Source organism: Daldinia loculata (genome assembly GCF_022478755.1).
Source record: "Daldinia loculata strain CBS 113971 unplaced genomic scaffold F4817scaffold_8, whole genome shotgun sequence".
Classification (NCBI taxonomy): Eukaryota; Fungi; Ascomycota; class Sordariomycetes; order Xylariales; family Hypoxylaceae; genus Daldinia; species Daldinia loculata.
The window spans coordinates 394,042-409,346 of NW_026054862.1; the positions used below are offsets into that span (position 1 = coordinate 394,042).

The 15,305-nt window shown below is 47.3% G+C and overlaps 6 protein-coding genes across 6 annotated transcripts; 2 read left to right on the forward strand and 4 right to left on the reverse strand.

The window, feature by feature from the left end:
* Positions 1-2: 2 nt before the first annotated feature.
* Positions 3-2,048, reverse strand: F4817DRAFT_328549 (AhpC/TSA antioxidant enzyme-domain-containing protein). The gene is made up of 2 exons (XM_049302171.1): positions 1,298-2,048; positions 3-1,228 (listed from the first exon to the last, which is right to left on the reverse strand). The coding sequence occupies exons 1-2, from the start codon at positions 1,691-1,693 to the stop codon at positions 506-508; spliced, it is 1,119 nt and encodes a 372-aa protein (XP_049161926.1). The 5' UTR covers positions 1,694-2,048; the 3' UTR covers positions 3-505.
* Positions 2,049-3,182: 1,134 nt separating this feature from the next.
* F4817DRAFT_356904 (P-loop containing nucleoside triphosphate hydrolase protein) lies at positions 3,183-4,739 on the reverse strand (the record flags this gene model as incomplete). The annotated part of the gene is made up of 2 exons (XM_049305851.1): positions 3,183-3,243; positions 3,331-4,739. 2 exons carry the CDS (start codon positions 4,737-4,739, stop codon positions 3,183-3,185), a joined length of 1,470 nt encoding a protein of 489 aa, XP_049161927.1.
* A 1,407-nt stretch (positions 4,740-6,146) lies between these two features.
* Positions 6,147-6,708, reverse strand: F4817DRAFT_281570 (uncharacterized protein). The gene has a single exon (XM_049299552.1). The coding sequence runs from the start codon at positions 6,622-6,624 to the stop codon at positions 6,322-6,324; it is 303 nt and encodes a 100-aa protein (XP_049161928.1). The 5' UTR covers positions 6,625-6,708; the 3' UTR covers positions 6,147-6,321.
* A 483-nt stretch (positions 6,709-7,191) lies between these two features.
* F4817DRAFT_328552 (Brix-domain-containing protein) lies at positions 7,192-9,007 on the forward strand. Its single transcript, XM_049302172.1, has 3 exons — positions 7,192-7,430; positions 7,490-8,066; positions 8,120-9,007. Exons 1-3 carry the CDS (start codon positions 7,425-7,427, stop codon positions 8,431-8,433), a joined length of 897 nt encoding a protein of 298 aa, XP_049161929.1. The 5' UTR covers positions 7,192-7,424; the 3' UTR covers positions 8,434-9,007.
* A 1,138-nt stretch (positions 9,008-10,145) lies between these two features.
* F4817DRAFT_281604 (t-SNARE) lies at positions 10,146-12,029 on the forward strand. The gene is made up of 3 exons (XM_049299553.1): positions 10,146-10,412; positions 10,480-10,980; positions 11,076-12,029. Exons 1-3 carry the CDS (start codon positions 10,347-10,349, stop codon positions 11,457-11,459), a joined length of 951 nt encoding a protein of 316 aa, XP_049161930.1. The 5' UTR covers positions 10,146-10,346; the 3' UTR covers positions 11,460-12,029.
* A 15-nt stretch (positions 12,030-12,044) lies between these two features.
* On the reverse strand, positions 12,045-14,972 carry F4817DRAFT_328555 (subtilisin-like protein). The gene is made up of 6 exons (XM_049302173.1): positions 14,776-14,972; positions 14,094-14,711; positions 13,523-14,038; positions 13,448-13,466; positions 13,202-13,392; positions 12,045-13,141 (listed from the first exon to the last, which is right to left on the reverse strand). Exons 2-6 carry the CDS (start codon positions 14,552-14,554, stop codon positions 12,484-12,486), a joined length of 1,845 nt encoding a protein of 614 aa, XP_049161931.1. The 5' UTR covers positions 14,555-14,711; positions 14,776-14,972; the 3' UTR covers positions 12,045-12,483.
* Positions 14,973-15,305: the final 333 nt, after the last annotated feature.

Here is a 15,305-nt window from a genome sequence, read left to right on the forward strand (position 1 = left end):
TATGACACTATATTTTAATTTATTGCTCATGTGAAAATAGCAGCGACTTAAATGTTGAGAGCCTAATAATATCTTAAGCTTGTAAACTAATCTACTTTTTACTATGGCCGGCTTCATGGCGTTACCCAAAGCCTACCTACCTAGAGCTATCATCATAGAACTCTGTCTGTGACTCCTGCTAATTCCTCACGGCCATAGAAACAAATTCGATATATGCGAATTATTCAAGTTATATATTTTGAAAAAAACGCCGATGTAGAGAAAACCACATGGCTCATCAATCTCAAGCCAAGCATACTGATAAAGGCGAACGCATCGTATTTCGATAATCGAATATCTCGGTAGTACTCCCCAAACCATAGATTGGAATATCTTCCGAGAGGGTTGATTAGCGATAGGTAATAGCGAAGCTTAGAATTTCCAAGTGGCTCCGTCGTTTGATTAGATGGAATAGAAACGTGTTCATTCATATCGCATCTAGTTATGCCGTTCGACAATTTGGTGGTCAGGAGGGAGGCTCATTTGCCTTTATACTGCCGTTATTATTGGTGCGAGTAGTATCAACACTCAATCGGCTCATTTGGCTGGCCATACTTAAGCCGGTGCCCTTCCTCGTCCTCAAGGCCTTATCCCATCTCTTCTTGTCTTTGATAGGAGCACCGGTGCCATCTAAACCGAGTACCTCCATTAGCTCGGGGATCTCGGCGTGATCTCGGGTCGTCCGCATTCGATGGCACCATGTGACGCGCTTTTCCTCGACCTTGGGGTCTTCATAGTCGTCTGATTTCTCGTTTTCGTCTGAAAGCCTTAGTTGCTTGTCCTCTTCGCTACGCGGCGTCGTGACGGGAGTGTCTAGGGTTAGGGTTGCGGGTTCGAAAAGAAACTCCCCGCCAACTTGTTTCTGGTCACCCATCTTCGTCACTAAGCCTGATTTCACTTGCTTCAACCCCTGGACTACACCAGAAACGACAGTATGTGCCAGCGTTTTCCCTTGCATATAGGCTGGTCGAGAGCCCATTGCTAAGGTGCGCACCATTCCAAGTTCAGTATACAGACGACGGGTTGGATCAGCATAAACCGGGAATGGACAGCCGGTCTCTTGGATGTACGAGTTGATTAGATGTGGGGAGCCGCACCCTATTACGGCGATGAAGGTGCTGACTGGTAACTGCAAAAGGGCCTCGGGAGTAACCGAGGCCGAAAGCGTGCGTAAGTATTCCTGGCAGTTCTGTGACATGTCGGTCAGCATAGAACGTTTTAGCCCATGCCGGTGCAAACGGAACCATTAGCAACATACACCACAGAAGAAATGCCGAATAAATATTATGAGCACTCGGCGGGCAGAATTGCGGCCGGCATAGAGACTCTTGAAACTATGCGACTTCCCATCACTATCGAGAACGTTGTATGCCTCTATTTTGCGCAGCGTCTCAATTGTCGGCAATTCGTTCGTAGTTTGGACTTCACCCTGAAATTCTTCGACGTTCATTGAAACCCTAGGCTGTGCTACCGAGTCGTTATCCTTGGTAGTTGCGATAGATGTATCTGCCATCAAGATAGGCTTGGCGCTCTGGGTTAAGGTTGTCTTGTGTGCCGTATCTGATTTATTCGAAGCGTCCGGGGTAGAAACCACCGTCGCGGTTGGCTCGCCTTTGGCAACGGAGAGTGGCCGTGGCATTTTTTCACTTGTCATAGTAGATAGATTCCAGGGTAGCGGCTCGTACCGAGAAGTTTATTAGATTATGGTTGCTTGTTCTGAGTTTATTATGCTTGAGGGCTTGTATGACCTGAATTACGAGGGTTGGGTCTCGATCAAAATTGGCCTATGCAGGAACTATGCAGGGGTAGTTGATGTGGCTTATTGTTGCGATGATGATAAGTGCTGAATATATTCCCTTTTCGATACGGATTTTTCTGTGCCCAGCCCGAAAAGAATGATAAAGGTAAAAAATGTTGATGATTGTGTTCCGTGAAAGAAGGCGGAGTTGATGCTGAAACTCAAGAAGGCGCAGTTTACGTCGTGGGTCATGAATGGATGTATCAATGACGGGTACCTAGAATGAGCTTGTGTGGTACCTTATGCAGGTAGGTATTTGCTACCTAGCTTTATGTAAGTATATAGGTACACAGGTATATGCCTGAACGCCCAACTCGCAGTAGAATCATGCATCTACGACTGTCTACCTAGGTACCTATAAGAATGTCCATCTTTTATTGGGTTTTACATGCACCTAGGTACATATTGCAGGTTACATACACATCTCTATATGGCTCTCAAATGGATTGGCTCTTAAAGAATATCAATTGTCCCCGGCAAGAAATTAGATACATGCTATTAATTTTAGCTGCTTAATATATTGAAAGGTTAGCATGAGACTTAATATCTAACTTGAATGCTTATCGTAAGTCAACTACTTATAGAGTTTCAGCGAAGGTTACACCCGGTCTTTAGTGGTCTTTGCAACCCAATCGTGTGCCCCCTAAATTAGACATGTACTATAGGTAATCTCTTGGCCAAGGTTAGGGGGTATATTCAGCATCCTATAGGTAGTTGTCTAAGTGCATGTTATTGTGTATTTAATCATGGAATTTACTTAGGTATGCATTATCCGGATAAATACGCACGATATGTGAAAGAAAGGAAGCTTAGATAAACGAATGTGTATTGTATTAACGGGTAGCATTTACTCAATTTATCAATCAAATGCAGCGAGCTTTAAAGACTTATGGAATGCCGAAGCTGACGCAGTCGCAGCAGGGTCCTATTGAACGGAGTAGTTCTCACGCTCGAAGGAACAAACTGAATCTGAGGTGATTCCTAGTTGTAGAGCATTATTAACACCACTTGCTCTCGCTGGGGGTGGCCGTCCTAGTTTTCAGCGTCGAAGCTTGCAGTGGTTGCTGGTGATTGCCATGGCTAATTCGTCGTGCGACTGCTATATCCTCCGCTTTCTCCTCCGCCATCGGACCAAAAACCGTGAGCTCAAAGGCTCATATCGCAGTGTCCATGAATGGACTCCTGATAGGATCGCCCATTGGCGGTAGCTTAAGCTCAATCGCTCCTGTCAGATCAGCTGCGAGTAGCAACTCTAGAAGGGCAGGGGGGCTCTAAGGTTTGCAGATTGTCATGTGCTAGGGCACAAGCTGTCCCGGCGTAGAACTCATGTTGGAATGACTGCTGGTTAAGCGTCTAGAGCTGCACGGCACCAGGACTCTTTGCCTGTTAGGCATACCTGCTCTCGTCTAAACGATGGTATTGTTATCCACTTGTCATAGGCAAATCACTCAAATCCACCGCCAACTTGACTAGCAAAGGCGGTGCTGACTGACTTCTCGTCGTCATCATATCGGCGACGGAAGCCATTTGAATAAGCAGGAAAACCAGAGCCCTCTGTAACATGCTGCTTCAGCCGGTCGCTCTGGGTGTAGGATGTAGGTCGAGAACGAAGTGCATCAGGAAGCCCGGCGCCAAGACTGGCGCCACCCTGTCCTACACCTTTGCTACCAATAACGCTAGCAGTGCCATCAGTGAATTCCGAAGTGGCAACGCTTTCACCAGCAATGCTCTCTGTCCCTCGGCCCCTGCTCTTACTTCCTACACGACCACCTGGTGTCGCATTAAACCCTGGAAGACCAGGCCATTGTTCAGAATTAAAGTTGGAAAACATTGTTGGAAAAGCAGTATTACCAATTCCGGCACCACCGAGGGCCGAACTATGAAGGCTAGAAGTATCATCAGGAATATAAGAAAGCATCGAACTCGACTCAAAATCTTGGTTGGCGTTATGGCCATTGTATCCAGCCGAGCGACCGTTGGAAAATCCGCTAGAAACGTGTGAAACTTGCTGAGGACGGGGGCGATAAGCGTTCTTAGGTCGGCTAAACTGAAGCAAAGACGTCTGCAAGTTAGTTAGAGGACCCTCAACGAGACATTTACGCTCCTTAAAGTGTACTAGAAGGTGGTGCCAAAGTTCGTGTTTGGACAAGACTTTCGGATTGCCGATAATAACGAGCCCATACTTCGCACGGGTCAGGGCGACATTCATTCGGCGGGGATCAGAAAGGAAACCAATGCCTTGGTTGTCATTGGATCGTACACAGGATAGGACGATGAAGTCCTTTTCACGGCCTTGGAAAGCATCGACTGAGGCAACCTCGACCTCCTTGTAGGACTCCTTTTTGAAAGTACCCGTATTCTGCATCGTAGTAACAATATAGCTACGTTGACCTTCGTATGGGGTAATAACACCAATATCAGAAGGTCGTACGCCAGCTTTGAAGAATCGCGTCACGATCTTTTCTACATTGGAAGCTTCGGTTCGGTTGAGGTACGAAGTTCCAGACGCAGAGATCTCTTCATTACCCAGATTAGACCAAAACATCATAGGCATTTCAGCAACCGGCCAAGGAAAGTCGACATCCTTGCGGATCCGGTTGGGAGCAGAAACACCGTTCTGAAGAGAACCCTCATAAAACATGTTCGACGGGAATTCGGAAAGACAAGGATGCATTCGGTACTGAATATTAAGCCGAATGGGTGTGAAACCAAGTCGGACGAGACGTTCAAAGAGCGATTGGTTTAGACCAGCCTTGGCGGCTTTCTTGTTCATGATCACCGGCCCAAGCTGCTTGTGATCACCGACGAGCACGACCTGCTTGCAACCGAGAACAAGAGGAATCATACACTCGGGTTCGGCGGATTGTGTAGATTCGTCAATGAGGACATTGCGAAATTTCATCTTAGCCAAGCGCGGGTCTCCTGCTCCAACACACGTACAACAGACTACGTCCGCGTTGTTAAGAATCTCGCGCTCAGCAGCGCGGGTCAACTGCTTGAATTTCTTCTCATCCTGGCTTGAAAGTTCGCCGAGTTCGTTCTTGAGCTGCGAGAGTTTCATCAGATCAGGATTGGTGTCAAGCATGCGCACTTGTTCGTGCAGCGCAAGAAAGCTAACGGAAGACTCGACGTCTTCGCGAGACTTTGCTGTAAGGCGGACAACCTTCAACCCCGTGAGATTGATTCGTTCACAGAGCTGGTCCACAGCTACGTTAGATGGCGCGCACACGAGGACTTGGCCATTGTTCATCTTCGCTAAGTGATAAATAATGGTTGCCGATGTTACCGTCTTGCCAGTTCCAGGGGGCCCTTGGATGAGGCTGAGGGGGGTAAGCAGGACGTTCTTGATAGCACTAATCTGGCTGCTGTTGAGCTCTGGAAGACCCGGCACGCTGAACTTCTTAGGTAGGTTGGTCTTCATGGGAGCGACAGCAACCTCGTGGCCGAGTAGTTTGTGAAAGATATATCCAGAAACACTCATCTCATCCACAGCAAAGGTCTTCATAGCAGCCTGCATGCGATCATAAGACGTTGCTTTCCAAACATAATCAGCCGAAAAGTTATGAGTGCATTCGGTAGGCACAGACTTCTCATTTCCCGTCTTGCGCAGCTCCAAAGTAACTTCATCAGATTGATTGTTCGGGATCTTAACCACATATCCCACTCCCTCCCAGGGAGGACGAAGCTCGCCCTTGTACTTGAGTCGCATCTCGTCACCTACTGCTAGCTTGACGTCGCCAGATTCCAACTTCGGGAACGTGAAGCTAGCAAGATGCTTGTTGTTAAGTCCCAAGTCCCACCGAACAACCAGGCCATCCTCGGATTGCGCCTCCTTTAACTTCTTGTCGTAGTCGGATTCCATCTTCACGAGGGGACCAAAGATATTTTGATACTGATACGGATCTTCATACTTGAGAAGAACTGGAAGCGGATCGTCATCAATACTGGCGGCCTTTTCCAAGTCAGCTATAGTGGCACTAGCATTTTCTTTCCACATCTCTTCTAGCTTGGCAATCATGGGAGGTGTAAGATGTCGAGCACGGAGTTGTTCATTATCGCTAGGCGGCGACACAAGCCACGGGAGAAAGCTGCGGTCCTCAATCAAAGGCTGCCACCTGGAAGTATCCCAGCTCATGTCCTTCGAAGAGGGCGTGGCGGCACATGGCTGACGGCAAAGCAGGACGACGACAGTGTCGGATTTCGCAGGGATAAATCCAAGGAGGAAAACGTTCTTCGTACCGCAATTATAGCATTCGAGGGTCGTGTCGCCAAGCGTGGACTGGGGATGGAGTTGTACTTCTTTGTGTCGAGCTCGAACCAAGTGATTGACAATATGCGAAGAGCTTGCATTTCCTCGAGCGCTACAAAACCACTTATTGCAAGCAAGACACTTAACTACCGAGCCAGGAGAATGGATACCGCAATACCTGCAACCAACACATTAACAATCCAATGAACTTTTCGCTTAATCGTCTGTGAGAAACCTACGCGCAAGCGTGTGGGGGTAGTTTCTTGTCTTCTTCGGGGACCTTAAGGTTCAGAGCCTTCATAGCCCCAACAGGAACGCTAGCCACGCTCTCGTTATCGTCGTCGTCAAAAACCTCGGTTTCGTTATCGTCATCGTCATTTCTTCGCCTTGCGGTACCTAGTCCGCCACGGCCGCTGTACTTTCCATAGAGAAGGCTCTCATCGGGATCAAGAGTAGAAAGATCATCGTCGCCAGCATTGATAGCGGCAGCAGAGTCGGATACAAGGTGGTTACCCAGGTGGGTAAAAGCGCCTTCCATTGTAGCGCCGTCGGCCGGCTAGGGCAGCCGGGTTTTCGGTACGACTATTTCTTTGTATCTAACGTTTGTCAATACATATAATGTCTCAAGGCAGCCTGATATGATTTCCTAATATATGGTGAATTAAATCACGGCAGAGGGCAGATAAATGAGAACAAAAGGGGAGTGGATAGAAACTCGGCGAACGAGTTTTGTGGAAGGCGGATGGGTAGAAGAGTTGACGAAAAATCAAAGGCTAACTACCAACAATACCTTATAGAGCAAGTATAAAGTGATACGTGGATCACGGATAGGATGTCCCTTTTTCACTGCCCTAGTTGGCGCAGGAGGATAGTCGACACGTTGGATTGTAAGGAGAAAATGAGGAGGAAGTCATCACATTGTGGAATTCTGAGGTTTTGGAATTCTCAGATTGCGATAACTTTCGCGCTTGCATCTTTGACTGTGGCGGGCGGAAATCTATGTACCTTTGGTACCTCTTAGGCGGGATGGTGGGTCTCGAACACCTAGGCCAATGACCAAACTTTCCTAAGCCCCAACATTGAAAGTACCTCCCAAACGTACTTCGTAGGTACCTAAAGTTATCGGACTGGGGGGTCTGATAAGCTCCGATATGAAAAATTCCAATTGATGCACGCCAAAAGTTCAAGACTTTACAGTTGCTTATCCCAATTCTCCCGCCTCGAAGGTTAACATCACATCTTAGAACAATTGCGCATTATTTCTTGCTTTATATTAGTACAGAATCACTGGTGTTAAAATCTGCGCAGCACTGTTCCACGCCACCACTAACAAAAATCATGATTGTATGTTCATATCAACAATGAATACCTATAAAACCTACTAACAGAATCCCAACCTACAGCGCAAACAAGCTCGGCAACGGCGCGATTACCTCTACAGAAGAGCCCTTCTCCTCCGCGATTCTGAGATAAGCGAGAAGAGAGCAAAACTTAGAGCATCCTTAGCGACCGGCAGGCCCCTAGATCCTACCATCGCAAACGACAAGGAGCTGAGAAAAGACTACCAGTTTGACGAATCCAGGCCAGACAGAAGCACGAATGAGGAGTTGGATCTCGATGATGAGTACTCCCAACTTTCTGGGATAGTTGATCCTCGGGTCCTTGTTACTACCTCGAGGGACCCATCTGCACGACTATCAGCATTTGCTAAAGAAATCCGCTTGCTTATCCCGACTGCCATAAGACTGAATCGTGGCAACTTGATCCTACCAGACCTCGTTCGATCGGCGCAGAGCAGTGGTCTCAGCGACTTAATTCTTCTTCATGAGCATCGTGGTGTCCCTACGGCGTTAACGATGTCCCACTTCCCTCATGGGCCGACCATATCATTCTCTTTACATAATGTTGTATTGCGCCATGATATTCCTAATAGTATTCGAGGAACTGTTAGCGAATCGTACCCTCATTTAATATTTGATGGTAAAATTCATGCATGCCCACATTTGCCAACGGTAACTAACCTCAAACTATAGGTTTCACTTCTCGTCTTGGTGCAAGGGTTGTCAAAATCTTAAAGCATATATTTCCCCCGCGTGAGCCTCTAACAAGCAATTCTAAGCTCGGAAGTCGAGTGGTCACATTCAAGAACATTGAAGACGCGATAGAAGTGCGACATCACGTTTTCGTCAGAACTGGATACGATAGTGTGGAATTATCTGAAGTCGGTCCACGAATGACGATGAAGGTATTCGAGATTCGGAGCGGTACTTTGGAGAACAAAGACGGCGATGTCGAGTGGCATTTAAATCAATACACGAGAACCAGCCGCAAGAAAGACTATCTTTGAGGCTGATTTCACCAACTTTAAAATCGCAATGTACGGTGTCATGGCTCCGTAGGTTTCGTACATACCTCAGAGGAATATGTGGCGCCATGAAGAGCCGTGTGTCTCTGCCCGGATCCAAGCAAATCTCCATACGAGTATATAAATGTCATCCAGAGCTTCATTAACAAAACAGCCGCCCAGCAGACATATGTACTCGAAGATGGGCACGAAAAGTTGATGCATCTGGTGGAGGGTTGCAGAGTCTTGATATTGGGTTTTCGGCGGCGTTCTTCCGCTTGTGTTGACCTAAACCCGAGCCAATATGATACCTTTTATAAGGACTATAATGGTCTTCCATGGTACTCCGAAGAAATAATCTTGAAAGGCCACGCTACAGAGTAAAGAAATAATGTCTACGACAACCTCGTATGATCCATACTGTTGGAAGAAATCGGAAGACATGTGACAAATTTGTGCTCGTGGTATATAGCTATGAGCAAGAGAATAAATAGAAAGTCAAGTCTCGGAGGAAGCTATTTCGGCAGCATATAGGTAGACTAAGAGCAAATCCACGTCTACTACAGATACTCTAAACCTATTATATTCGAGTGATCAGTCTTGTATTGGTGAGTATTATAGTAGGAGACATCGTTATAGAGCGTCTGTAACTACTAGTCAGTACCTCTTTTCAAATCTTTTCGTACGACTACAAAGGGTTACTGTCTAACTCCTATTCTAGAAACAGCCGTTAAGAAAGACAAGATGCAAGCCTTATATGAGCAACATTGTAGGATCATCTGGCTGGTAGTTAGACTTGAGCTTAAACTTGTTATTATCTGTTGAAGGAATAGATGCAGAAGATATTCGTACACAACGGATAAGGCTGGGTTGCATGCGTGTTAGGCTACCAATTTAGGGACTTCACAAGCTATGACGAAATGGGAAATTAAGAATTCATAGCCTTGGATGCTGACGTGACCTAGCAGCAGCGCTGTGCTATTTTAGGGTCGTACATGTACATATGTAAGATGCATGGTATAGCCCGCGTTCCGTTCTTGCCACCATTTTCTTATGTACTTTCCTATCGTGTAAGAAGCTTATATGTAATGCCGCGCTGTTTGCCTCACTGCTGCAGTAATGTGTTTGTAAAACTGATTAAAATATAGGTACATTCATGTGAGAAGGGTTCTTCGAATATACTTAAGTACAAGCACTAAGGTTAGCATGTACATACATGTAGGTAGGTACATACAAGAGGTACCTTATCCTCCAGGCTCCCACTAAAAATCCTAGCTTGGCAAACGTCGATTTTCGTTCCAAGCCACCCATGCCATGGACCATCACAATCACAGCTCGACATACTATTCGGGAGTTACTAGACAGCCAGACAGTTATGATTGGCTTGAAAGACCGATTTGCAGATTAGTACTTGAATAGAAAAACAAAAACAGATTCGAGTCAAACTTATTAGCCGTCTTCCCCGTCGATTTCTTTCAGGTTTCGGTCGTGCTTTGTTATTTTTTCCCTCCATCTGAATTACTGTATTATCTATATTCTCTCGTCTCCGCCGATACACTAGGCAAACCAAACAACCCGACTCGGAGACGGTGATTGGAGCGGAAAGACCCTGGGAAAAAATTACCCAGACGTCACGTACGGTCAGCAGGGAACATCCGCCGTCCCCAGCCCCGTCTTCCCGTATGCAGCAGCGGAAGAAGTAGCTGTAAATTGATTCAATCTCAAATCATTCATCAATCAAACTTGACTCTTGTCCTCTCCAACTCCCAATTTCCGCTCCTCATTCCACGGTCGCATCACGTCACACCATATCATCACATCCGACCATTCCACTACTTACCGTCCGTCTACTTGCTCTAAGGTCCTAAAATACCGGGCTTTTTGGATGTCATAAGGGCGACGGCCTAGCAGTCAACATGTCTTACGGTCAATATCAAAACAACTCATACCAGGATGGTTCTCTAGCTGAGCACGGCTACCAGGTAAGGCAGTTTCATAGCCATTAGGGCTGACTCGGCGTATGGCGATAGCTATCTAACAAACATTTAGGAGCACGAGCTACAGAGCTATCCAGAACAGCAACCAATCTCAGACACTCTTTCACAGCAAGATTTCCTCAACCGGATTCAATTCCTCCGCAATGAAATCCGTACCCTTACGAGCAATGTTCAAACAATTGCGTCCCTACACCAGCGCGCGCTGGCTGAAGGCGACGGCGGTGCAGCATCGCAACAACTTGAACGCGCTGTCGCCGACACGCAGACCTTGAACGTCGGTATTCGAGATCAACTAAAATTCTTAGCCAACGATGCAAACAAATCTCCGCCTAACAGCACCACCCGCGATATGAAGGAGCGGCAGGTCGCCACCATCAAAGCCGAGTTTGAGCGCGAATTAAGCAATTACCAGAAAGAAGAGAGCGTTTACAGCCAACGGTACCGCGAACAGATTGCCCGTCAGTACCGTATTGTCAATCCCGATGCTACCGAGGAAGAAGTTCGTAATGCGGCCGATGCCGATTGGGGCAATGAAGGTGTCTTCCAGACCGCGGTATGTTTTTTCTTCTCTTGCGCCTTTTCTCACCAAAAAGAAGAAAAAAAATCCAAGTAATCCTCAAAGATGAATAATGTTGACGCGAGATACAGCTCCGCACCAACCGTGCCGGTCAAGCGTCGTCAGTTCTCGGCGCAGTGCGCGCGCGCCACAATGAGCTCCAGCGCATTGAGCGGACCCTTATCGAACTCGCGAATATGTTCCAAGATCTTGCCATATTAGTGGAGCAGCAGGATAATGCGGTAGTCGAAGCAGTTAACAATGCCGAGAACACGACTAAATACATCGACGAAGGCAATACCCATGTAAAGAAAGGAATCGTCCACGCCCGAAACCGCAGAAAGCTAAAGTGGTGGTGTCTCGTCGTCGTAATCATCATTATTGCTATCGCCCTTGGTGTCGGTCTAGGTGTGGCTGCTAACGCCGGACTACTCGGTGGCAATAAAAACAACAATAATAATAACAGCGGCAACTAAATTGCCATCGGGGGTCACTTCAGAGTAGATGAACGATAACGAAACGACTTTTTTCAAATCTCGGGAGACGAGATGACCGGGGTAAAATTATCAGATCGCACAGAGATGGCAGATCTTGGTACAACTTATATTAATTCCCAACCTTTCCATCCGATATCTAGAACGTCGGCAGACCTTCCGGTCCACGGTTAGTATGGGGAGGGTGGAATCCTTAATGCATTGTTTCTCATGTACGCATGGTTTTATGCGAATTATTCACCGCTCGGGGCGGCTTGTTTTGTCTATTGGATCTTTTCTCGGGGTCAGGGTCCAGGCTGAGACGGGCTGATGGTTGTACATAAGTAGATGTGTAGGCCCGTATGCTTATTATTACCTTTTTTTCATATTCAGACGATTCCAAATCTACCTAGGTACGTATTGAAATTGCTCGTGCTTCCAATTACCTGTTTGAAGCTTTACATATTGTGGAAAATTCACGTCTACAGAGGTTGATCCGGGTTTATGTATCTCCACATGCAAGTATGATCGCTTAAATTCATAATCGTCGTGAAGCCTACGTCTTCAGTGGATTACCCAGATAAAAAAAAGCTACGATTTATTACCGTATAAGAGGAATCTGGTAAGACCGGACTATTCCTGTCATTCGGAACCCTCTCTTTTTGTTTGGAGGAACTAGTAGGCGCGAAGGTTAGGTGCGAACATAAAACCATATGGGGGTCACTATGAGAATCAGACCAAACTTAAAACTTTCAACATCACAATCTCCCAAATAGCACATACTATCCCCAGTCACAACACAACTCTACGCTATCAATAAACGACAAGAGTTACAGGGTAGATATATATATATAAAGATACACTATAGTTCTATCGGATAGCATATTCTTGAACGTCTACGGAATCTAAACAACCAAAATTTATACTAAGAACCCGTTTACGCCCAGAACCAACAACCGCCAAACACCGAATCTCGGCAACTAGATTCAGTATACTATAAGCACTCAGCGATGCATTTTCCTCATCTTTACGAGGTAATCTTTGGCATCTCGACGCCCGGGGCAACCTTTTCAAGCAGCACATCAAACAACGGAGTTCCGAGCCCGGTGACGGGATCCCAGCCTTTCGTCGCGTTCCACCCTGCGCCAGGGACGTAAGGCGCCGGCAGGCCGCTGTAGATGTCTCTTCCGGTGCAGCCCTTGCTTCCACCCAGCACGATATCAGTCAGACCACCGTCAACAGCATCGCTGTAAAGCCACGGGTTCAAGAAACCCAGAGGCTTCTGGCCGCTCTTGATGCGCGCGTTGTTGAGCAAGCTTACGATGGCTGCGAAGGTCGGCGCCGACGCCGATGTTCCGCCAACCTTGATAACCGATCCTTGGGAGATGACGTTGAAGTTGCGCCCCTGAGCCGCGACGTCTGGGAACCCGCGGCCGGACGGGTTGTACAGGCCCTCGAATGTGGCGCCGATGGTGCCGATGTACGCGTCTACGGCGGCTTTTTGGTAATCCGGGCGCGGGAAGATGTCGGAGAAACCGCCGGATGAGAAAGACACGGCCTGCTCGGGCTCGACGCCGACGGTGCCGCCCACGGCTGTGACGTACGGGCAGGCTGCGGGAAAGATGGGGAGAAGGCGGGTGGTATTCTTGCCGTCGTTTGTCTGACAGGCGCTACCTGGGCCGGTGCTAAGGAAAACAGTCAGCTTGCTGCGTATAAGTCGGTATTAAAAACATGATAAGACTTACTCTCCAGAGCTGAAGAGCACGGACACTCCACGAGCTCCTAGCTGGCCGAACATGGTGCAGACCTTCTCGACATATGTCTTAGGTACTGACTGCTCATCTTCACCGTAAGAGGTGGTTAGAGTATGCGGGAGCTCCTCGTCTGGGAGATCCAGGAGGTACGTCAGGTATTCGAGGTACGGCTCATTAGACCCCTGTATAAACGTCAATAATTGAGTCCTTGATAACTGGAACCTAAGATCTACTCACGGTGTTCGGATTCGGTTGGCTAGGCTATATTAGCATATTGTCAACTGATGGGGGCGATACAATTTAGTTACTTACTCAAGATCAGGAACCAAAGGTCCACGGCCTCCATTAGAGTAGTATCGGATATCTGTATTGAAACCCAATGACGCCGCGTACTGCATGTCCAGGTTGGCCTCGACATCATCATCAATAGAGTCAGTCTGGTTGTCCAAACCACCATTAACAGAGAGCGTGGTGAAGTTCTGGGCAAGAGCATAGGGAGCGTATTGCTCGAGGAACTTGTCTAGCGCATCATGCTTCGCATACTCCTCCAAGAAGCCGCTCACACCAAAGATAGTCGCGACGCTAGGATCCGCAGCCGTGTCACCGACGTTGTAAAGCGCCCTTAAGCATTCAGGGGTTATGGTGGTATTGCAGAAAGTCGCATTGAGTTCCTGGGTAGGGATCTCCGCGGCGGCCTTGAAGAAAGCAGCCGCTTCTTTCTGCTCGATGACCTCGTACACCTCTACAGCGTGCGGTTTCATCTGGCCAAATCTGGTCGTCGGCTGAATCATGGTGATATGGGGCCGGACTGCCTCGGGAACGGAATAGCTGTTTTCGGGTTAGCAAATCTCGTATTCATCCGTTGAACAAGGCGGATGCGTACTGCAGAGTTCGGATTCGCTGTGCATCTGTTCCGACATGGTTATACACTTGGAAATCAGTATCCAGCAAGCTCGCCGCCTTTAGCACGGTAGTTTGGAAATTGACCCATTCTCCGTCATTCTTGACATCCGCTGCGGGGATGCCAGAATTTTGTAGCCATTCTAGTACGGCAGCAGTCGACTCCTCTCTTGGCTTCATCATCTCCTTCACTTCATCGCGCGATAGATGTTGCCCGTATAACCGGTGTTGAGGAGTAGATATGTCGTAGAGGGTTTGCTCGAATTGACCCAGGTTGGGCTGTTCAAGAGCAATCCGCAGCTTGACTACTTGATTCGGATCCGCGTTCTTAACCTTCCTCCAGCCCATTGGGACCTTTGGTAGGGACTCGACAACAACATCTTTGCCTTCGACAGTGGCCTGGAGAAGCGCAATGATAGCGCAAACGAGCGAGGAAACCTTCATTGCGATCTGCGTCACAGGTCGAGGGCCTAGAAGATGTAGCAGTGAATGGCGGCAGAATGACCAGCTATCTCCTCACAAATCTCCTCACAAGAAGATCGGGAGTTAAGAAGAAGCGAATGAAACATGCACGCGCCCTCAGGAACCGGCATTCTAATACCTACATAAATATATGTGAGACACCCCTGTATAGATAGTAGTATCGGCGTACGTATGTAGCTCACGTAGCTTATGAGTTGTTGTCTAAGTCAGGGGATATTTTGCCGGTCAAAGCTATTAAGGTTTCAAAGGAAGGACCCTGCGTAATTTGTATCTGACATATCAAATTATGCGTTCCTATCGGTAAGCTATTAAATTAAGAATTATGTTATGTTTTCAACATGAGCTTCCTGATTATTTTTTGACCATCCAAAAACCGCAGCAGCGATGGGCGACCCCTACCCTAGTATTTCTTCCCTGTTCATTATAAATGACTTGCAGCCAATCGGAAAAGGAAGAGCCATTGTCGTTATCTTGCATATAAAACGGTACCTTACATATGTGGCATGTGGAAAACCCAAACAACATTGGGAGATAAGACTAACGGCCGGAGATTAAAGCAAAATATTAATTGGGCGATGATGGCAATGGCAATGATCAGCATTGCTAACGCAACTTGTGTTTGATACGGTACATAGTAAGTATCATGACTTGAGTGCCACAAAGGTAGAACAAGAAAAGGCCAACGATGAAAGAGACGTAAGACAAGTTTGTT